This window comes from Cyprinodon tularosa, unplaced genomic scaffold (assembly GCF_016077235.1).
Source record: "Cyprinodon tularosa strain WSP-4 unplaced genomic scaffold, ASM1607723v1 ctg588, whole genome shotgun sequence".
NCBI lineage: Eukaryota > Metazoa > Chordata > Actinopteri > Cyprinodontiformes > Cyprinodontidae > Cyprinodon > Cyprinodon tularosa.
In genome coordinates this window covers 249,221-273,100 of record NW_024039327.1, presented here as the reverse complement: position 1 = coordinate 273,100, position 23,880 = coordinate 249,221, and the positions used below count along the sequence as shown (strand labels likewise).

Below are 23,880 nucleotides of genomic sequence, written 5' to 3'. Positions count from 1 at the left end.
ACCACACAGATATAAACTGCAACCGGTTTCTGGACTTCTTCATATCAAAAATAGACAGCATCCGCTCTTCACTTTCACCTTCAAACAGCACCACTATTGATACCCCTGAGACATCTCCCACACAACTCCTATCACACTTCTCTCTGCCAACGCAGCAGGAGGTCGAGAACATCATCCGCAAATCTAAATCATCCACCTGCTCTTTAGATCCCCTCCCATCCCCTCTGCTCAAAACTCACCATCAATCCATTAGTCATCTCATAACCAAAATAATAGCCAGTTCGCTGGAAACGGGTACCGTCCCATCTACCCTTAAAACTGCCCTCATTAAACCCCTCCTAAAAAAACCCACCTTGGACCCTGAACCTCTGTCAAACTAAAGACCCATTTCAAACCTCCCATTCATCTCCAAACTCCTAGAAAAAGTTGTTTCCACCCAGCTCCACAACCACCTTAAATGCAATAATCTGTATGAAAAATTCCAATCTGGTTTTCGCCCCTCCCACAGCACAGAAACAGCTCTCATCAGAGTCACCAGCGATCTGCTGATGGCCTCTGATTCCGGTTTCACGTCCCTCCTCATTCTTCTTGACCTGTCTGCTGCGTTTGACACAGTAGATCACCACATCCTCCTCCACCGCCTCCAGCATTTCATTGGTCTCTCTGGCACTGCCCTCCACTGGTTTCACTCCTACCTCACTGACAGGACCGAGTACGTGGCCCTGGGGGAGGCAAAATCCAGACCTCACACTGTCACCTGTGGGGTCCCCCAGGGCTCCGTGCTCGGCCCTACCCTGTTCACCATCTACATGCTCCCCCTTAGTTGTGTCGTCGGCAGGCATGGGGTCAACTTCCATTGCTATGCTGACGACACACAACTTTACATTAAAATGACTCCTCCCAGCTCCCCCGCCAACTCTGTCACCCGCCTCAGCTCCTGCCTGGAGGATATAAAGGCGTGGATGAGTCAAAACTTCCTGCAGCTTAATGCCTCAAAAACAGAAGCCATCCAAACTGGTACTCCTCATCAACTCCGTTCCTCTCCTCTCATCTCTGTTTCATTCTGTGGTCATACCATTCCCCTCTCTCCCTCTGTTACAAGCCTTGGGGTCAAGCTTGACCCCCACCTCTCCTTTGACAATCATATCACCTCCATCTGCAAAACGTCCTTCTTTCACCTCCGTAATATCTCTAAACTCCGTCCCTCCCTATCCCTCCCTGCTGCAGAGAAGCTCGTCCACGCCTTCGTCTCCTCCAGGCTGGATTACTGCAACGCTCTCCTCGTCGGGATCTCTGGCAGGAGCCTTCAGAAGCTCCAGTATGTACAGAATAGCGCTGCCAGGGTCCTGATGAGGGTGAGGAAACACCAGCACATCACTCCCATCCTTCACACTTTACACTGGCTGCCCATTCACGCCCGTATAGAGTACAAGATTCTTCTGCACACCCATCACTGTGTGCACGGTGCGGCCCCCATGTATCTCACTGAACTGCTCACACCACACACCTCTTCCCGGACCCGGTCAGGCCAACAGCACCGTCTGGCCCCACCCAGGACACGGCTAAAAACAATGGGCGACAGGGCCTTCGAAGCCGCAGCTCCCCGTCTGTGGAATGCCCTCCCAGACCACCTTAGGGCCCCACAGACGGTGGATTGTTTTAAGAAAGGACTAAAAACTTTCCTTTTTAGAAATTCCTACAATTGTTGATTTTAGATTTTCTTTAATAGGCTACGTATGCCTTTTAATGTATTGATTTTAATGACTGTCTTTTTACTCTGTTTTTAATGTTATGGTCTTTTAAACTTGTTTTGTAGCACTTTGAGATTTGAAATCAAATGTAAAGTGCATGATAAATAAAATTCATTATTATTATTATTATCACAGGTCCACAAAATTATTTCCCAAAATGTTTTGAGGATCATCAAGGTGTGAGATGGGGTTTCTAATCATTTTCTGGTCACCATTGGTTAAAAAATAGCTTAAGTGATCTTTGGTCCTAGAGGTCAGACAGTAATCAGGCCAGGCTGTTGCTAGAGAAACCCAATAAACCAAAATATATTTAATACATACCCATTATACTAACATGCTACAAGGTTGCTTTGAATATTTTTTTTTTTATGAAATTGTTTTCTGAAAACTGTATTGTGTTTTATTTTAGAATAGAATAAAATAAATTACAAACTACTGTAACTTTCTTATACTTAGCCTACTCAGCTTGTTTTTGCCGACTATTATAATTTGTTTGACAAGCTAAAACATTTAATTCTTTTTTCAAGAGGAAAACAGTTTTTTCATGTTCCTGTATTCTCTAGTAGACTATTTTATTTCCTTTATACATTGTGGCCAGTTTAACCAGATAACAAGGATTACTGAGACTTTGCTAAATTCTTTCCAATGGTAATAGTTTCAGTTGCTTTCCTTTCATTGTCTTGTGAACCTTCTTTAGCACAAACAGCAACACTGCTTTATAAACAGGTCAAAAAAAAATTCCGCCTCCCCGAGCGTCATGTGGTTCTTTGTTTATGTCGGTTCCTGCTTTAAGCAATATTCCGACTGTAAAGTCTCAATCACATGTCTGCGGTGGATCTTCCTCCTTTTGTGTGTGTGTTTCCAGGCTGCGTTGAGGTGCTGTCACAGCATTTAAATGAGCATTTTGCTTTTCCGAGAATGAAGAGTTTTTTTCAGCCTCCACTCATCGAGGATGATTAGAGAAAAATGTCTCCCCATCTTGACTGGAGATCGCCACAGCTCCAGATAACATGCCCAGTGATTGAAGGTCGCAATATTTTGAATTCTAATGGGCCCGCAAGATGAATTGCCTGAAATAGACTGTAGAATCTTCCCGCTTCCTCTTCACACCCCCTCCGCCTGTCCGCCGTGAAAAGAACCACTGGCGATGGCGAGGCCCGATGATCATAGAATTATTGGACGGTGATTCTACACCCTTCAAAAGGGAGTTGCTATGGAGATCTCGTTCCAAACTGTGAAATGATTCACCTTTGAAAGACTGGAGGGCCTGAAAGCTGAACACATCATTGTTCAGGTGGCAGTTGGTTAGGAAATTGCCGGTGTCTGTGCAATCAGCAGCCCTGTAGTAGTTAGGGATCTGAAAAGGTTTGTTCTTTGAATGATGTGGGACAACATGATTCTCTGCATATGATGCTTCCTTTCAAGCAAGGCAGGCTCATGTTTATAGGTTTAACAAACTAAATGGGTGCACAGAGGTTAAGCTAATGAAAAGGAAATTAATACAGCTGTTTTTCCTGTTTCAGGTTGACGGGAAATCACAGACTTCCTTGGAGTTTTAGCTAAACGTGGCTCAGACATGACAGTACATGTTTATGCCCCAACCAGCACCTTTTCTCTTTGCTCTCTTAGATTTATATGAAGCATGTCAGCAATGTGCACCTATAAAATTCAGTCTGGTAAAAAATATTAGATACACTTTTTTATCCGGAACTTTTTATACACATAGGTGCAACACAAAGCCTAGAAACAGAGCTCAAAAACAGGCAAACTCAAATGAAACATGATCAAATCATAAGGGAATCGAAATCATAGATGTCCCTATCAGTTATTGATATTGGAAATATATCTCTTTCTGTATATTGGACTGCATCTAAAATCTTTAAAAACTAACATGCTGATAAAAGAACTCCGCCCCATCAAATGGTCAGTTTCAGCGTTTCTAGCCGGCAGCAATTGATTCCAGAACACAGAGCACCATGTGATCATCCCAGCAGCTGCTGTGTGCCAAACTTGTCAGGATCTATTTTTTTCTTTTTATCTTATTAAATTGTATAATATTACCATGTTTAAGTGTAAAGTGTATATAACCAATTTATTTAGAATAAAAATAATCAGTTGTTCTCATACCTGTTGCTCACAATTGCTCTCTTTTTGAGTAATATTTGATTATGCCTTTTCTAGCAACACACCTAAAAATAAGTATTTTAAATATGTTTGATTAATGCCGATATCCTATTGGGCCATTATTGGTATCGGCCAATGTTCAAAGCTGGAATATTGGTATTGTATCGAAAATTTAAAAAGTTGTACCCATTAAATCTGACACAAAGGACAAAAACTGGGATGTTGGTTTTCGTCATTTTTTTGCTTAGTTGCTCATTTTAATAATACTTTAGAGAAATTTATTGGAAAGAGCAAATACTAGTTTATCATAGTAATCGTTTATGTAAGTTCAAGAGGTGTGTACTAAAATCTCTACAGATAAAACAATTTTTCTTCTAAAATGTTTGATAAGCTGTAAAGGTATCTCTAAAATACAGTAAAAATGTGTATCAGTCTTGGGTTTTCCATAAGCAGGGCGACATTGAGCTGCTGGTCATTAGCTTGGCTATGCAAATTCTTGAAATGTGTCATGATGATAATGGTATAAAATGGTAATTTATAGAGTTGGGGGCCTGAAACTTAAACTTGAGGTACTCTTTCCTAAAGGTTATAAAATCGTGATTGGCAGTCAGAGGGATATGAGTTGAACTTCTTAAGGAGCAATTCCTCTGATTTTAATCTATTTGCAGCTGTAAAAATTGATGAGATGGCAGCTGATGAAACCACTTAATGAAACCATGTATGAATTAAAAATGTAAAGTTTTGGAGAGATATTTCTATACATTACTTTAGAATATTTCCTTAATCCATCCATCCATTTTCTCGTGCTTCATCCATCAGGGTTGTGGTGGTGTTGGTGCCTATCTCCAGCAGTCTATGGGTGGAAGGAAAGCTACACACCGGACAGGTTGTTAGTACGATTCCCGTAATGTTAAAGTAATTTGCTATCAGTGATGTTCAATGCTTACAAAAAAAATATGATGAATTTGTTCCTTTTCTAGAAAAGACAAAAGCAAGAAAGAAGTTTGCTTTCCCTTATTTATACTCCGAGTAAAGCTCAGCTGTCAAATTTATAGAAAGTCCTGTCCGCTGTAGCCCATGTGACAGCCTGAAGTGAAAACACAACAGCAATACAGTGACAGAGGAGGAATTTTTAATTTATAAGAAGGAGGGGGAGGAAAAAATGCTTACCGGTACTATTATTTAGGAGACCAATCATGCAAATGATTGTATGTTGTTCATACATTTGTTTATCACCTCTGCCAGCAGATCCTCAAATTTTCCATTACATAACTGATCACTGTATAGATTTCTACACCTGAAATAAAGAGGGAGATTTACAACCCAAAAACAAAAGGGGAAAATCATCTAAATTGTTACTTTACAACATCTATCCAAATCCTGACCAGTGCTGCTCATACATGTGGAGAACAACCTGAGAAACCCACCAAGATGGGGGTGATGAACACAATCACACCATTGTGTTCATCACCCCCATCATGGAGTATTTAGCCACCTTTTATTGAATTACTAAAGTGTTACTCTGCTTGATGTAAGAGCATAACCAGGCCCCCAGACAAAGTTAACAAAATGCCATTAAAGTGGTCAGTGCCAAGATACTCCTGCTGTATGGGACTATGTGTGGGGATTGGTAGTGGAAGGCAAGACTGGGTCACATGGGTTGTGTCCGACTCTGCCATCTGCCGTTTTCAAATCTTTTTAAATAAACGCTGATCCAACTTGAGGGGAACGCGAAGGAAGTAGACAGGGTTCAACTCTTCTCATCATTCTTTAACCTTGCAACCAAATAAAGCAAAATTTGTTTTTAATAGAATTAATTGCAATCAATGAAACTAAAACCTTAGCTATCTGCAGGTTAAATCTCACATTAACATTTTGGTAGCAAAATAATGCTTTAAACGATTTTACCCATATGTGGCAAAAATCACTATTAAAATAAACCAAACAAAAGGCTGTATAAAATTAACTCCGATTTCAACAGGCCTATTAAATTAACCCACACTATTTGTTCACTGCAAAACACTTCTGACCATAAATCCAACTTAAAATTAAAGAACCATACCAGACTTCTAAGCAGTTTAATAAATTTACTTCACTAGAAATGAAGTCCATGTCTACACTTCTCTCCAGCATTGATTCAAACAAAGGATGCACACCAGCTTTTAAAACCCAATTAGTGCCAGAAGCCACATGTGCAGCCCCCTGCTGTCTGAACCAGGTAAATAAAATGGATCAAAAAATGATTTACCAAAACAGGCAGATCTGCCATTTGACGCAAGAGCCATGATTTTTTTTTTTCTTGTCACACTGCCTGCATTGCTTATAGAGGGGCTCCTACCGGGCATAGGGAACAGAACACCTACCAGGCAGGACCGTGCCACATTTCCACCCCTGTCCTGGTGTCCTTCTGTCCCCCTGGTTCTTCTCGTTGGAGCTACACAAGCACAGTTGCAGAGAATCCTGTGCGGTCAGACCAGCCCTTTGTATTGTCAATGACCTCTAAGTGCTATGACCTCATTGATTGATTGGCTTTATTGATCTCACAGTGGAAAAATTTGATCTGATTACAATTTTCTGTTTGATCGGATTCTAAAACGTGTCCAGTTTGTTTAGCCCTTCAAGAGGAGATGTGATCAGGGCAGGGGAAAGTGGCAGCTAACTTAATTTGACATATTGAAGGAGAGTGAAAGCAGAGGGACGCTTGTAGTTATCATTAAGGTTTAGCCCAATGTCCAATGAGATGCTTTTATACCTGAACCAAAGCTATGAAGACAAAAGTATGTACCATCTGAACCAATAGGAAAATCAAACTGCAATACCCTCTGTTCAACCCTAAGAGGGCAGAACTAAGATGGTTTCGGACTTAAATTGCAAGATTTACATGGAAATGTAACAACAATGCACAGTAGCATCAAAATAGAAACTCTAGGCCGAGCCTATATAGTTTATCTGCAAAAACAAGTTGATTTTGAGTAAGTAACCCTTTGAGAATAGGTCCATCAATTTTAGTCTGTGTGAACCAAACAGTAAAATCATATGAGAAATGAAACAAAACCTTTGCTCAGGGCTAACACTACTTATACAGTTTGTTTTGATCCATGTTGCATTTGGGAAAAATCTTGAGAAGCTGGGTTTATGTACAAAGATTGGATTTAAACTCTGGCTATACAGAAATGCTCTGAAAGTTCCAGTTTCTCTAAAATTGGATAAAGGATAACTAGAAGTTGATTAAAATGATTGGGGGTTATTCCTCTTCAGATTGGGTTACATAGCTTTTTAAAAAGTAAAAAATTGGAGTATGTTACGATAAAGAAAGTAATTTTCTGCATATCCTCCATGAATTAGGAAGAATCTACATTCTGCTGATGACTACTGTGGTTCATAGTGATACGTTTTGAGAGATTAAGTAATGAAAACATCAGTGCATCTCTGAAGGAGTAATACCATCTTTTGACGTCTAAAAGCCTGTTAGTAGCCAGTTTAGTTGCTGTTGCTGATTTACTGTAACAAACAAGACTAAATCTTTTACAAAATTAGTTATAGAAGCAGAATTGCCATCAAAATACTGTATCTAAATAAAACCGACTGAGTAAAGGAGGTTCCTGAATGAACGTAAATAGCCTCATGTATATGGCTTGTGTTTTTTGTGCTTGAAAGCTGTCCATAATGTGCTTTCCCGTGACAAACTCATAAAATTGCTTTTACTGCCCTGAATGCCAGGAGGATTGCGGCGCTGACTTTGCATGAACAATTTTAAAAGCAGTGTCAGGAATGCACGTTCTTTAGATGTGCTCTTACCCATCTTGCATGTGAAAACACGCACAGGAAGTAAGAAGTCAATGAATACTGTAATTTACCTGAATTATGTTGACCACATATCCTCCCAAAGCAAGAAGGAGCTTCAGAGGAGGAACCTCAATCAGTATTGATCTTCCCTTTACATGGAGAACCGCCTGGCCTGTGTGCTTTACAGAAAAGCAATGATTTCAGATAACTTAAGATTACTTGATGTTTTTTTTTTTTTTTTGTTAAACTCATCCACACTCTAAATGAGGAGACCTTTTTTTTATTTTGCAGGGAACATAATAGAGTTAATGTATAATCATGAGCCTTCTTTGTTTTTGTTTTTCCTTTTAAAATCATTCTCATTTGTAAATGTCAGAATAAGTTATTTCTTCCTAAGCTACATCTGCCTGTGATGCTGCTGTAATTTTGAGCAGCTTAGCCTGATCCCTAATCAGGCCATTGAACACAACTCGCTCTCCAGAGAATAATCCCATTGTTCAGTCAGCAGAGGAGCACCTGTTAATAGTGTCTTTATGCTTGTCTACATACACTGCTTGAACTGAGGCAGTAAAAAAATTAATAGTGAGGCCGCACTGATTCCTAAAGCCCCTTTTAACGTCTTCTCTTGTTCTGTTATGTTTTTATTGTCCTACATGCCGGTTTGTGTGGCGGCGCCGTTTCATAAACCTGTCTTCATTGCCCTGACCCAGTTGTTAAAAGGACTAATTGTGGCCCATCAGATTTTCCTTCTCCTTCGTGCATTTGTTGTCCAGCTCTAAGCCCTGAATAGGAAGGTGGTTAAAGTGGATGTGAATGTTAAATTAGGCGAAATGAATTGAGGAAAATTACTCTGGAATGAGAGGACTAAATATTGAGTGGTCAGGTGCGCTTGCTCTTTAAAAGCCTGCTTGAATTTTTGATTTAGGATTTTCTTTTATCAAAATAAATTGTTGCAAAGTAATAATTTTTATCCTTCAATAAAAAAGTCCTTTATTTAGAAATATTAAATAAGGAGATTTCTTTCTGTCTGAAATACAGTGCCCCCAAACTGTACATCCTAATTTTTATAATGTATGTATATTCCTGCAGCCGACAAAATGATTACTTTGCATTATATTTCCAGAGTTTATGCAGACACAATGGAAAATTTTTGTTCCAATCAGTGCTAAACAGCGAGCTGCTAAATTGGAGCAGCAAAACAATAATTCCACTGATTAGCCCCTTTCTGTGTGGCGTAAGTGAACTGTTTATACTGTGGAGTACCTCTGCAAGAGGAGAGGAACCAAAACAGCCTGATTAGGCAAAGAGTAATTGAATAAGTTCATTTTACCATGAGGACAACGCACAGGATGACAGCTTGCACCAAAGTCTGAAGCTTCTGTTGACTCGCATGAGTAATAAGGTGTTGGATGTTGGGATGTTTGACACTTTGATGTTAATTGGGAATGCTGTCTGGAGGACCTTTTGAAAAAAAAAAAAATCAGGTGTTTAGCAATCCTTCAACCAGCAGAATGGATAATTTAGTTATTGGAAAGAGATATGAAGATTCAACATGGCTGAATATCTTAGATCATAAATTATGCAGCAATTGGTAAATTCTTTTAACTGTGTATGTTACTAAAAGACAAATGCCACTTTTGAAATTGTGAAACTGTTTTCCAGATATGCAAACTTGTAAGTAGGATTGGTGGTCATGTTGTTTTATAGAAGAGTTTAAACACAAAAAAATATTGAAGTGGCTAATTCCTAATGTCTGGGCTACCAAATAAGGTTCTAAGAATATTCCATTATCCTTTTTTACTGTGCAGGTAGTGTTTTTATGTTTTCAGATAAACTTAATGTTTTTTTACTCCTAGTCTAATTCTAATACTATTTAATACTAATTACCTATAGAGAAAAACCTCACATTTAAACATTTAAGCTGAAACTTTAAGGTCAAGCTATGGCATAATAAAAAAAACATAACAAAACAGTAAAAGCATTACAGATTGAGGCATTATTCAAATGTATGCTTAATATAATAACAAATATGACCATATGACCATTCTATATATTAATAAAGTACATTGAAAAAAAACTTCAAGCCTTTAGATCGATCGATCTATCGATCTATCTATCTATCTATCTATCTATCTATCTATCTATCTATCTATCTATCTATCTATCTATCTATCTATCTATCTATCTATCTATCTATCTATCTATCTATCTATCTATCTATCTATCTATCTATCTATCTTGTTGCCTTTAATAATAGGTAAGTGCCAGTTATTCAGATATACTTGCCATAAAAAGCACAACGCATTTTTCCCATGTGAAAAATACATTTTTATTTAATCCTTAAAAACAGGGCATATATCTGTCATTGACATTTATAGTCTTTAAAAAACACATAAAGCATGCCATATAGCCACTAAAAATACACTTAATTTACAGACTTAAAGTAGAGTTTTTGGTGCAAATGTTTTTATATATACATATATACATGTCTGTGCATCATATGTAATGGTAAATCCATCTAGAATTTGTTTTATAGAAATATGCTGCCATGTTTTAAATCATGTTGATTACCTGCGGCTTGCTGGTACACGTCTGGTTACGTACTTCACCAACAGGTTCATGACACGATTTATTGTACTTCGCTTGTTGCCTGTAGCTTATTTTTCCCAGAATCCCCTCAAGCCTGTATGTCTCTTACCACTCATGCCCCACTGAGCACTAGACCTTATTTCAACATAGAGGCCACACTTGACAATAGACTAGACATGAGTCAAAGTCAAACTCCGTGCATCACTTTGACTTAGACATATATATTTTGTGTAGGTTTAGGCAAAAAAAATAAAAAATACTTGGTGAAGAGTTCTGAACTCAGACTTATAATTAAGAATCTGTATGATTCACAAACAGGTCTGAAAATGCTAAACTAAATTCCGTTTTGTAAACACTATGCAAAATAACAATAAAGTTTGTCTAAGTCTTCTATGAATATGTTGGCACAGAGTCTGTACTTCTGTTTATGTCAGAGCTCAAAGATGAGAGAATATTGGCACATTAGTCAACATTTTTAAATGGAAACGTCAGATGTTTTAATCTTAAAGGAGAATTCCGGTTTTTAACACTTTTAGCCCATTTTCTGTAGTGTCCAGGATGAAATCGAATGATCGACACCAAAATTTTGACAATTGGTCCTGTCTCTGCTTTTTGGCTCATGCAGAATCACCCCCTGGCTGCTTCAGAATGGCTTTCATAGTGCATGTCCGATAATGTCCTTAAAACAACCTTAAACGTTCTTTTTTTAAAATATGCTACTCACCGGGTCGTCAGCGCTGTTCAATGACGTTCCAAAAAACGTTTCGTAAAGAAAAAACGTTCCTGTAGTGTTTTATTTAGCATTTTGTAAATCCCATTGAGTTCTGTTGGAATAGTCAATATTCCCCTGCCACCGGAAACGGAAATGGGGCCTGTTTACACAATTGTAGTCTTTTCGCTTCACTCTGTGTACTCCGACGTCGAGAATCAAGAATCCACCTTTCGTATTCCATTTTCAGAGTTTTTTAAAGTGTTTAACAGAGACGTTAGCACCTCGACGTCGGAGTACACAGAGTGAAGCGAAAAGACTACAACTGTGTAAACAGGCCCCATTTCCGTTTCCGGTGGCAGGGGAATATTGACTATTCCAACAGAACTCAATGGGATTTACAAAATGCTGAATAAAACACTACAGGATCGTTTTTTCTTTACGAAACTTTTTTTGGAACGTCATTGAACAGCGCTGACGACCCGGTGAGTAGCATATTTTAAAAAAAGAACGTTTAAGGTTGTTTTAAGGACATTATCGGACATGCACTATGAACGCCATTCTGAAGCAGCCAGGGGTGGATTCTAAATGAGCCAAAAAGCAGAGACAGGACCAATTGTCAAAATTTTGGTGTCGATCATTCGATTTCATCCTGGACACTACAGAAAATGGGCTAAAAGTGTTAAAAAGTGATGCTTGCTCATCATGGACAGGTTCAAGCATTCTGGGCTTATCCAAGCTGGACTTCCATCTTGCCAGGTCCCTGAGTGAAGGGAGTATCAGCTCACACAGTGTGCTGGATCTCACCAATACAGCTCAAGCACAACTGGTCTCGCCAACTAGCAGTCTATAAACCGAACCAACTTCATCTCTCTCCTCTCCACCACCAGTTTCAGGTCTGGTGGAGGAAACATCCCTGTTCTTACCGCTTATGCAATGTCAAAGCTAAATTCAGCACTAATGTTTCCTGCTGAGGTCTGAGCGCTAAAGACTTAAGTAATTGTGTCAATAAAAATCTTCTAATTGTCTTTTTCTTTCCTTGTGAGTTTTTAAGATTGAAATAGTATCTACTATTATGAGAGTCATGCACAGCTCAGCATCTTTACTATTTCCTATATGTGTCACTGCCAAATCTTGTGTAGAGGTAGCGGCCTTACCTGTCAACACCTCTGCACAAACTCAGGTGTTAACACATAACTATGGATTTATTGACTCCAGCATTCACATTCCAAACTTTATGTCCGTCAGCTAAAGGCAGACCATCATTCAACCTGACATCCACTTCCTTGTCATGACACAACCAACTCATTACGCAGCACTGTCAAACTTATCCCGCTGTTTCCTGTTTTACAGCAAAGCTTACATTTCAATTCTATCTCTTTGCAAACCAGTATCATGATGTTAGAGAAGGAAACATGTTTTGTGGTATAACAAAATATTTATATGGTCATTTATCTATTCTTGAACTACCTTAAAGTGACTTCTTTTATACAATACATTAACAATCTGAAGGGTCATGTGTTAATTCTCAGGAAGTGATAGCTCTTGAGATTATGGTTCACACCTGAGGGCTTCTTAGCCTAGGAGACACATTGGTCACATTGGGAATGCAAGGAAAAACGTTAGCTGTTAGTAGTAAGCACGATTTCTATGGCCTGTGTACATGATCTGTTCTTTAGCAATGTGCAAACTTGCATCTGATTCATAACTAAATTACAAAACAACAAAAATGTCAAGGAATCTGTATTCAATTGTCCCATCTCAATATCTATTAGTTTTTACCCAAAAAAGGTTTATTATTTAGGGATTCCCCAAAAATATGATGGATGGATGGATGGATGGATGGATGGATGGATGGATGGATGGATGGATGGATGGATGGATGGATGGATGGATGGATGGATGGATGGATGGATGGATGGATGGATGGATGGATGGATGGATGGATTTAAAGCCAATTACCTTACTGATTGTAAGCTAACCAAATTGTACAAACAAACCATCGTACAAACAAAAACATACTTTTTTGTGAGGAATAAAAATGTCAGTCAGAGCTTTGAAAAATCTTTTTTAAACTTAAAATTAATGTGGCTCAGCATTACTAAAAGCAGTCAAATAGGAAGCTAACTTAGCCAGTTACTTGTTGTTACGTAAGATGGTAAATTAAAACAACACAATCTTAGAATATGTGGCTTCTTATTGCTACTTTGAACTATGCAAAATTTTTTTTTTTTTTTACGATTAAAATGTTGTTATAACTTGTTTTCAAAGTGAATGAATGTAGTTAGGCTACCCGGTGGACAACATTTTTTACAGTGGTTGGCTCTGTCAACACAACATCACTGCAAAAAATATAAATCTCAATAAGTTATTTTTTCTTAAAATAAGTGTGTTTTTCCTTGATTTGAGGAGATAAGTAAAACACTTTGCCAATGGAACAAGACAATTTCCTTTTAAAATAAGAAAAAACTATTTTATCGTCTTATTTCAAGTAAATATTATCTAACTATCTTATTTTAAGAGTGAAAATACTCATTCCATTGGCAAATCATCTTATTTACCTGCTCAAATTAAGGCTAAATATACTTAATTTAAGCCATTTTTTACTTCTTTCTGGATTGTTTTTGCAGTGATAACAACAAGTCAAGAGCAACTTCTTTTAGAGCAAGAATTAAAATTAGATACAGCAGAATGTAAAACATGAAGCATTCAGATCCATATCTAGGCCCCATAATAATAGCTTAGATTTATTTCTCCAGATAAAACCATGTTGACGCATGTTGGATAGCATTTTGAGAGACAGAATTTTCATCATTAGAAATGTTGCATCTGAAGGTTTCACACCTGTCCTACAGATTTAATTTTTATCTATAGACTGTGTATATCTAAAGAAAGAAAGAAAAACAAACATAAAATTTCACTCAAAAAATTGTTCTTGCTTCATATATTTCTAATAGTTAACATGAAAAAGTAGCTTTTCTATAATATGGGATCAGTCTGAGAAGCTGGTGAGTTCTGAGACAGCTTTTATGAGTTTTAGAGGTAAATTAAATCAGATTTTAAACTTAAATGGATCACAGTGCTTAAGTTTAACAGTTTGAATAGGTTTTAGAAAGCGTAACCCACTGTTAATGTTAAAGGCTGCCGCTCTTGTGTGGCAGATGCACTACTCGCTATCCCCCCTCATCACCTGCTCCCACCCGTGCCAGAGATTCAGAAGGAGTCCTGAGAGCCTGCTGCTGGCTAAATGGTCTGCTTCAGAGCCTCATTACCTAATCACCAGCAACGCCACCCTTAAGATGCACATGATTAGGAGATTAGGACTCTCCTCCTTTCTTTTATGAATGATGACATGCTTTTTTTTTTTTAAACGAAGCTACATTTTTCTGCTGTATTTTCAAACTGCATGGCTGCTTTCACATAATAGTTTGCCTGATTTGCTTCTCTTAAGGCCTGTACTCCAGAACTTAGTTTCTAACATCTTTTATACTTTAAGACTGAAAAAATAAGCATTTCTAAACTGCTGATTATGTTTGTCATGCCTTTTCTGAGTCTCCCACTGGGATGTATATCTGGATGTCTATTTTTCCCACATTCTCTGCGTCAACTAATGATTTTTCTTTTCTTTCTGGGCTGAATCACATCACTTTTTCACATTTGATTCCAGAAAGTCAATGTCATTGATTTTGCTGTTCTGATCTTTTGCTTTGTATTACATGTTATTCACATAAATCAAAGGTATTGTTATTGAGATAAAGGATATTTTTTTTTATTTCTCTGTGTGTGTTTGTGTCCTTTCCCAACAGGGGCTTTTGAGGATGAGGATATCATCCATGTGGAGGGGACTGTGGACCCTGTTCGAGATATGGAGATCATCCATGAGGAGCTGAGGCTGAAGGATGTGGAGATGATCGTCCCCATTATCGACAAGCTGGAGAAGACGGCCATTAGAGGCGGTGACAAGAAACTCAAACCAGAATATGTGAGTCAATGTCCCAGCAGGCCCTTTGCTCCCCCTCACAGCAAGGCACAAATAATAACCCTCCCACACACACGGCCGTGCAGAAAAAAGTATGTTTTTTTTTTTTTTTTTATCTCCCTCCAATAGGTTCTCCCCCTCCCCCTGGCCCATTTTTCCCTCTCTGCGATTGAAAGTGATCAGGGGTCAGGGGTTTTCTGCTGTAGAAATCATTAATAGAGTGTTACTTATTCAGCTGCCGACCCTGGGTCACAGCACTGGGCTAATGAAAGTGTTTCCACACAGCTCTTTTCATCTAAAGTAATACTCAAATCATGGCGCCGCTCTTGCTCGTGCTTATCCTCCTACAGCAGCTTGGGAAATTGTTTAAGGCCATACAGTGGCTGACACATATGCCTATACCAGGTTATGAATACGGTAAATGTTTAGAATAATCCTTGACAGTTTGTCAGAGGTGCAGAGTAAAAAAACAAAACAAAAAAATGCAGGTTAGACCAAGGAAATGTAGATCTGCATCCTGGATGTCAGATAAAGCTAAGCGTGGAATCACATGTGCTCGGATTGTTTTATTGTTGGGAGTAATGAGGCCGGGAGGGCAACCTCAGTGAGGATTTAAAGCTGACCTATCATTGGACCAGGAATGAACAGACTGGTTGGTAAGGAATATATTTGGCTGTTCTCTCACAGTGGTGCTTCCCAATCTTAGATCTGACCACTCATTACACTAACGAGGGGGGCTATTTCACCTGCTGCAGACACCCCTTTAACTGGTTGGTTTTGCTACAGACAACCCAACCCCGCCCCCCACCACCACCTCCCTCCCGCCTTCCTTACCCACAACCACCATCCTTCCTCTTTCAGCCAGCAGCCCTCCCCAACGCCCCACAGACAGGAGCCATTCAGGCTGGGCAGGTGGCCGCTTACTGACATAATTGCTAACAATTTTAGGCAATGAATAAAAATAATCTACATTACTTGTCAAAGGTTGTGCACGCGTCGGCAACTGAGAATCTATAGAAGAACCTCTCTAGACGGGCTGAAGAATGGCGACCATCAAAGAGCTGAAGCAAGCTTTCAGGCAGGAGGGGGATTGTGTGATTGCCTTGCAGGCTGAGTCCAAGGTTTGACGAGCTGGGCGCAGGATCACACCCATGTGTTTATGTTGCTCCACATAAACAGAGCATCAAAACTGTGTAGAAGAAAAAAAAGAGGAAAATAACCTCAGTTTTTAAAATTCTCCCAAGCAATTAAAAAGTAAAGTTGTTTAGTGTCATGAAATTATAAATAACATGATTTGCTTTGTCCCAGTAAATTTAATAATATTGTGTGAATTTAAAAGAATATGCACTCAGCTTCCCTTAATTATAGAACCACCCCTTTACCAAAATGAAAGTTTTTTGTGTTATTTTTTGTTTCTCCTGGCTTTGTTTATCTATAATACAATTTCTTCTTGTTATTATATCTTTCCATCAGTGAGATTGGCTGGAAAGATAGAGAACTGTAATTTTCAGTCTTGACTTAGATTTTCAATTAGATTTAGGTCTGGCTTTGAGGGGGCTCATTTTAAAACATCAATATTCATTGCATGGTAGCTCTGGCAGTATGTTTAGTATCCTCATACTTTCTTAAAATTGACCTTCTACCCCAGTTTCACAGGTTTCCTTGCAGGATTTCCCTGTATTTCATACAAACCCAAATCCCATCTGCTCTGATTATCTTCCCCATCTCTGCTTAGGATCGGTAGACCCACAGTATGAGGCTGTGACCACCATGATAAGATAAGATAAGATAAGATAAGATAAGATAAGATAAGATAAGATAAGATAAGATAAGATAAGATAACATAAGATAACATAAGATAACATAAGATAACATAAGATAAGAAAAGCATTTCCTAATCCTGACCTATCTGAGGGGAGCTGCCTCTTCTACAGGCTTTTTATTTCAGCTCTAAAATCTGCATGACTACTAGCTATTGTGTCAACAGATTATCTGCACACTATAGCTGTGAATCATTGCTTCTGATCTAGAGCAACTATTGGGGCCCACAGCTCCTTAATAACGCTCTCCTTGTCTGGCCTGTCAGTGTAGTTGAATTACCATGTCTTGCTAGGTTTGCAGTCATGTCATATTGTTTTCTTAGTTTGGGATAATAGACTGAAAAATAGGCTGCTCTGTGAGATGTCAAACACTGGATATCCTTATATAACCTAACCCTCCTTTTAACTTTTCATCAACCTTCTCCCTGCCCTGTTGTATGGCCTTCATGGTCTCTTACTGACTTTTACTGACAAATCTCTGAGGCCTTCAAACTGCTGCTTTATATTAAGATTACAAAATGATAAACTGCATTTACCAATACAGACTTTTTATGGCACTTATAAGGGTGTGCAAGCAAAGGGGTTATGTCGTTTCCTTAAAAAATGATATGTTAGTTGGCACTAATTAATCACCTCACATCCAAAAAAGGTTTTGTGGATATAATGTCACAAATGTGATAATATTCAATGGATAAGAATACGCTGAACATAAGAAACACACTCTATTTCACTACTTCTGTCTGTTATTATCGTAGATATAAATGTATTTTTTTAAGATAGTAACTTAAAACAATACAATCTTAGAATATGTGGATTCTTATACAGATTGTTAAAAACCTGGAGAATCTTTTCTGAAGCATTTAGAAATAGGCAAAGTAGGGACTGGTGGAACATTTTAATATTCCCATTGAGGATATAAAAGCATTAAAATCTATGGAAGTTGGATGGGATCATATATTGCTCAAGATACACAAAACTACAATACATTTATAATTTTCAACCCTATCAAGAGCATTTTATGCAAAAACAGAGGGAGAAAACAGCTTAAGGATTTGATTATAAAGCCAGGAAACATGTTTTTAAAGAAAACCTGTGGATGTTTTTTTTTAAGAGATTTCATACATTTAGTTATAGAGTAGTGGAGAAAAATCTAATATTTGCTATTATGATAAAATAATAGATTTTCCTCTGGGATGAGTCAAAGATAAATGCACTTGCATACAGGAACACATAGCTCATATATATGCATTGTTGTAAATCCATTTTTGGCTGCGCTGTGTTTACAAAAACAACTTTCCATCATTTTCAGTCCACATGGATCCTCAAAAATCCCTCTCCTCCGCAAAACAATAATAAGAAACCGGCCCTCCAGCGGCGCTCCATGGTGGCAAGCGTATGTGTTTGACCCCTGTGGGACCTATATGCCTTTTATTAACACCTGCCTGTTAGAGGAGTGCTGCAAGGCGGCTGCGAGCTGATGAGGTAATCCTGGAGCGGGTTCAGCCCGTGTCACCGGCCGTTTGCTGTTTCCATTTCACAGATGATTAATCTCTCTGTGAAGACTTGGGCCGGCGCGGGCGGAGTGTATGCAGCTCTTCCTGCGCTCTCTCCCGCTGGCTGCACTCTGGCTGCCTGACTAAAAGGCCTTTAGAATTCCTGCAGAGAGAGATGTGCAGAGAGTGAATGCAGCTGGCTGGGGGTCAGTGTGTGGAGCTTTTTCTGCCATTGTGTAATTGAGGCTCTGGCAGGATTTTTTTCCTCAGTTCTTTCAAAAGAGAGTATGATTGTGAAGTGCTGCAAGGGTTCGGGGAGGGAAGAAGGAGGCAGGGAGAGTGTTGCAGGGGGTGGGGGAGTTTTTATATGAAGGGGGAGGTCAAGTTGACAGGAACAAAAAGAGTGTGTTCCGCTAATTTCTGCGGGGCTGGATCAACGATAATAGGCTCAATTTCTTTATTACAAATTTTATAACTGCCCCCTCCCATTTTCCCACCCCTTTCCGCTTCCAGATCCTGTCAAGACCCAGTCTCGCCTGTGGTCTCAGCCCACAAGTGCGTCAGTAATGAATGCGGTGTACGTAGCGGTAAATGCTCAATATTTTCAGAAACAGTGAATAATTAGCGCCTCACCTCACAAGTGCTTATTCAGTATGACTGCGCTCTGTAAAGTGCCCGAGGAAGGACCAATAATTTACACCTTTACTAACCAACTCCCAATTAGTTCCTCTGCTCTTTCCAATTTTGTCTTTCCTTTTCATTAAACAGTCCCGGTGGAGCTGAGACACCCCAGAAGGCATTTTGTCAGGCCTTAAAGGAAGGGGTCTTGTTCCTGCCTTCCCCTGTCTAAGCAAGGCCACTCCTGCCTGAATGCGAGCTCAAGCCATTGTTCCCTTTGGCATCAGGATGCCATGCATTTAGGAAATAATTACCCCATACCCTGCTGGGTTTATTCTGTTTCATCTCCTTTAATGGCTTCTTGTTCATTCTGTTTCAACCCCAAACAGGACGTTATGTGCAAAGTAAAGAGCTGGGTTGTGGATGAAAAGAAGCATGTTCGTTACTATCATGACTGGAACGATAAGGAGGTAAGACTTTGATGCAAACGTTCAATTTATTAAAGTGATTTATCTTGAAGATCCTTTTATGTGACCTGAAAGTAAATCTGCTACATTCATGTTCTTATTCTTTTCTGTTAAATCTAACTTTTATACAAGCTAATGACATCTGGCCAGTCTGATCTTGATTTAGTTTTTTTCCTAGCCGCCCCCTGCAGAGCTTATAATTTCATTTGGCTTCATTTGTCCATGTCTGTGCTCCCCTCAAAGACCACTTTTGGAAAGTTTTCGGTTCTCAGAACTCGTCTTTCTTCCCCCCACAGATTGAAGTGTTGAACAAATACTTGTTTTTGACATCCAAACCAATGATCTACCTCGTTAATCTGTCTGAGAAAGACTACATAAGGAGGAAGAACAAATGGTAAGTGCTTAGAAGAAGGGTGTGGGCATACTAGCTGCACTGACTAATCACCACCAAAGAGTTCTTTTTTTTAAATCTTCTTCTTATGTAAGAAATTGCATTCATTTTAACTAACTTTTCACTGATTGTGCGGTCAGCAGTAGAACATGCATGGGTCCCCCCTCTGCGTGCATCCATTTGCAGATGCATGAGGCCGACTGTAGTCTCCTGCTGGTGCAAACGGTCACATCTTTGAAAGAGATTCTGCCGGGAGGTGGCAATGAGTAAAACTCGCAACACAACATCCAGCCCTGCAGACTGTAACCACAGCCCCCAGACTGTGCACTTCATTAAAAGCGCACAAGCATATGGTCCTTGTTTTACATCAAAATTTCTCATTTCCATGCGATATCAAAGCAGGAGGAGGTGCTTCCAGTGACAAAACAAGCATGTGTACATTTAAAGCCAAAACTAGTGATTAATATCATCTGGAGGCGAAGTGATGAATCATAGTGACACAAATTAACAGAAGTTTTTTTTTTTTTTTTGCTCCAAATAGTTGGGTTTGTCTTCACATGTTGTCTCTCTTGCTTTACAAGCATTTTTTTATGCCTATGAAACTCCCACGCCTCAACACAACAACTCAGGCGGCCACGATGAACAGATGAATGCATCCTTTTATTTCTAATAAACTTTTTATTAAACACAGCTATGTACAACTTGCTTTGCAGTAGGGTGGTCATGTTGACAGACTGAGGATAAGATTTCACACCGCAATATAAACTACAAGTCTAGTTTATATAGTTAGAAGAGAGGTGAGAAGAGATTCTCAGCTGGGGGTAGTTTCACACAAATCACACAAATTCTTAGGTTGGTTAAAAGTTGCAAAAAATGTATAAGAACCTTCTGTTACACAGTTTTTTATACATAGATTTTTTTCAGTGAGGAGAAAGAGATGGGTCAAAATAATTATCTCTGCCCTGTAGCATAGTTGTTGCCCTCACCATCGAGCTAGCTGAGCACACGTTCTGACATTTTTTCTTTCCTTTAAGATGAACTAATTTAACTATTTGGAAGTACTTTCAGTCACTATAAACATGGACATTCATGCTGTGGTTATTAAAGGAGCACCATTTATCAGTCTTATACATGTAACTGGTTAAAAATGTCAGTTGGATCACAAATATCTTGACTAATTAACAAGTTACTATAAATGTATTACCCCTCATTATTTTAACCTTTTCAGAATGACAGACATGTTTTAACTTTCTGTGCAATAAGCACTTAAAACTACAACAAGGTTTTGTTGTGGCTTATTCCATATTTTTTTACCATATTATCATATCCTGAAAGTGTCCTATCAGTCCATGTCTTGTTTTATTTTATTCCAAAACAGGATCAGAAATAATGTACTGAGATTTGTAGTCATAATTTCTACAGTTAATTTAAACAATAACAAACTTTTAGTAGTTTAATATAAAGAAAAGCAAACAAATTATATAATGGAGATACAACATTGGACATGATATGGATGTAAAGAAAATAATGCATGGATTTTTACAATAGTGAGCAATAAAATGAATAGTGCACCATTATTAAATTGCTACATTAATGTTAGTCTGAATGTGTCAGTGTGCAACTCAATCGTAGATGTTCAAGCATCTGCATGAAAATGGGTCATTTTAAGTTGTGTAACTTTTAAACATTTTGATTTCATTTATGGATATTCTATTTATTTAGAAATTTTAAAAGTTACAAACCCCTTAAACAAAATGTAAAACCAAAGAGGAAACATCAAAATATCCAAATGTTTGGTATAGGTCTTGTTTAATTGGTGGAGATATTTTGCTTAGATGCTTTTACAGAAAATGTTTGTGAAAACTCACAAAAGTGAATCTGGATCTGGGAGGACTTTTTCTGAATATTGCCAAAACTCATTTGGCACCTTGCAAAACTCTAAGGGGTTATGACAAAATGTAAGTTGGAATGCTACAAAGAATTCAGCACATAGCCAAATATTCATGAAATGTCACAAAAAGAAATTCACAATCTGTTAAAAACTGTGTAGAATATTGTTTATTAATTCTGTTTCTGGCAAAGCTTTGGCAGAAACTATGCAGAAGAAAATTACATTTCTTAGCAGGATTTTGTAAAAGTTGTGAAGCAGGTAGGAAAACTTATAATGATTGTTTAAAGTTATTTGCAATCTTTTAAAACTTCTATCAGATCTCGCAAACTCTACCTGTGACCTATGAAAAACTTTGCAGGACATTGCAGAATTATTTCCAGATCAAGTTAAACTTTTACAGGATCGTTACAAAAGATATATGGAATCAGAATGTTGCAAATACCTTGTTTGATATCACAAGATTTACCTAAAAATCTAAAAAAGCTCTGTGACCTCTAATTCACAGGTTTTGAGATCATGTTAAATTTCTCATGTCTGCATTATCTTCAGTTTGGTGTCTCTAGCCGGGCTTAGTGGAGGTTACCTTTCAAACAAAATCAACAGGTGGATTTGTGCAATTTTACAAACAGAAGTGAACAAGCTTCTTTTGGTGGGAGGCCTGTGCTTCTAGTGGATTTTCTTCCTATATTCTGCAGTTAGATGATTTTCCAAAAACTCTTCAGAACTCTTGTAAAACATTGATACGGAAAATGTATTTGACTCTCCTGTAATGTTGCAGAAGGTAAAAAAAAAGCATCAGGCACTTGTGAATAATTTTTAATCATAATATTTCTTGCAAAACTTTTTTTTTTGTGAACTTGTAAGATTATCTATCCTAAATGTTTAATGCACACTGCTTGGCTAAGTATGGAGGGCTACCTCTCTAAATAACAGCTGTTTTGTCCCCAGTACCAAATCAGTGAATTGTTATCACACTTTTCCATCTTGCCTCCAGCCTTCTGTCAGGTTTTACGAATAAAGAAAAAGAGATTATTTATGGAGCTTTACTTGACGGCATTGTAACTCAAGAGAAGTTGTTTATCTATGACTGTTTGTTAAAATGTTCCTGTCAGAAATGTAAACCTGTCAGAAAGGGGGAGGAGGAAGAGCTCATAAATCAAATGATTCATGACAAGAGGAACATCCGTTGTCAGGGGGAAAATAGTTTTCTTTTTCCTTTTTTTTGTGTTTTTTTTTTTTAAGGTGTGAAGCACCGTAAATATTTGAACGCTTTAAACAGCTAAACAGTAGCACTCCCCAAGGGCTCTGCAATGAACAATGCTGACATCAAAGTGTTGACGTTTGACATGATGAGTCACTTCCCTTGTCCAGAGAGGAGCTCACACCTGTATGGAGATGATTACAGGTAGATCTCGCTGGCCCTAATTGTACAATAAATGCTGCTCTCAGCCCTAATGGCAGCTAGTCTGCTGCAGAGACGCCAGACTGCCATTTGCCTGTCGCCATGCACCCGTGTTTTTCCACCACCGCAGTTGAGATGATGATACGGTTAAGAACTATTCAAAGCAAACAGCAAGACAAACTGCAATCTTATCTTTAATGTGCAGAGGAAGACGGCGGATCGTAGAATTAGGCAAATTTTATCCGTGACTTTTTGGGACGCCCATTCAGGCCATTCCCCAGGTTCACGTCTTTCTTCAAGAGCTGTTTTTATTTGAAGTGCGTCTTTGAGTGCATGCTAACCAGTGAGATTTAGGTCAATATTAGCAACATACCCCAGGAAACATGTTTTGGTTTTTTTTTTTTGCTCATAATGTTGCCTCCATCGACCATTTAGCCATGTTTAATGCATACATTAACGTATTAACAAGTTGCTCCGCTAGAGCCATGTTAGATCATTGCTTTGGAGTATGGGAACCACATACCAAGCTGCCCTTGTTTAGACAAGAATACACAGTATTAGTGTTAGCAAGCCATCATTAATGAAGGGATCAGACGAGGAGCAAGGCCTCCTTTCATCCTCAGGTTCTCTGCTGGAGACAGAACATCATTTACTGTCGAGAGGAGCACATGGCTCGAATCCTATACAGTTCCTGTGCATGAGAATGCGTACATGCCCATGTTTGAAGTCTGTTTCAGAGGCGACTCCACGCTCATTTGGATGCTGGTGTAATTGCGGTGCGGAGATCAAAGGCACGCTGGCCGAGTGATGTTCCAGTGGAGACTTTAGCACACAGCCCTCTCCTCTGTGCAGAGGGGGCC

General features: G+C 38.7%; 1 protein-coding gene across 1 annotated transcript in view; it reads left to right on the top strand.

Moving 5' to 3' along the window:
* Nucleotides 1-23,880, top strand: part of LOC119797534 (obg-like ATPase 1) — a 65,978-nt gene that overhangs the window by 18,442 nt on the left and 23,656 nt on the right. Inside the window, exons 5-7 of the mRNA XM_038306644.1 lie at nucleotides 14,766-14,941; nucleotides 19,259-19,339; nucleotides 19,633-19,730. Of these exons, the coding sequence (XP_038162572.1) occupies nucleotides 14,766-14,941; nucleotides 19,259-19,339; nucleotides 19,633-19,730 (355 nt within the window). The remainder of the gene's footprint in view (nucleotides 1-14,765; nucleotides 14,942-19,258; nucleotides 19,340-19,632; nucleotides 19,731-23,880) is intronic.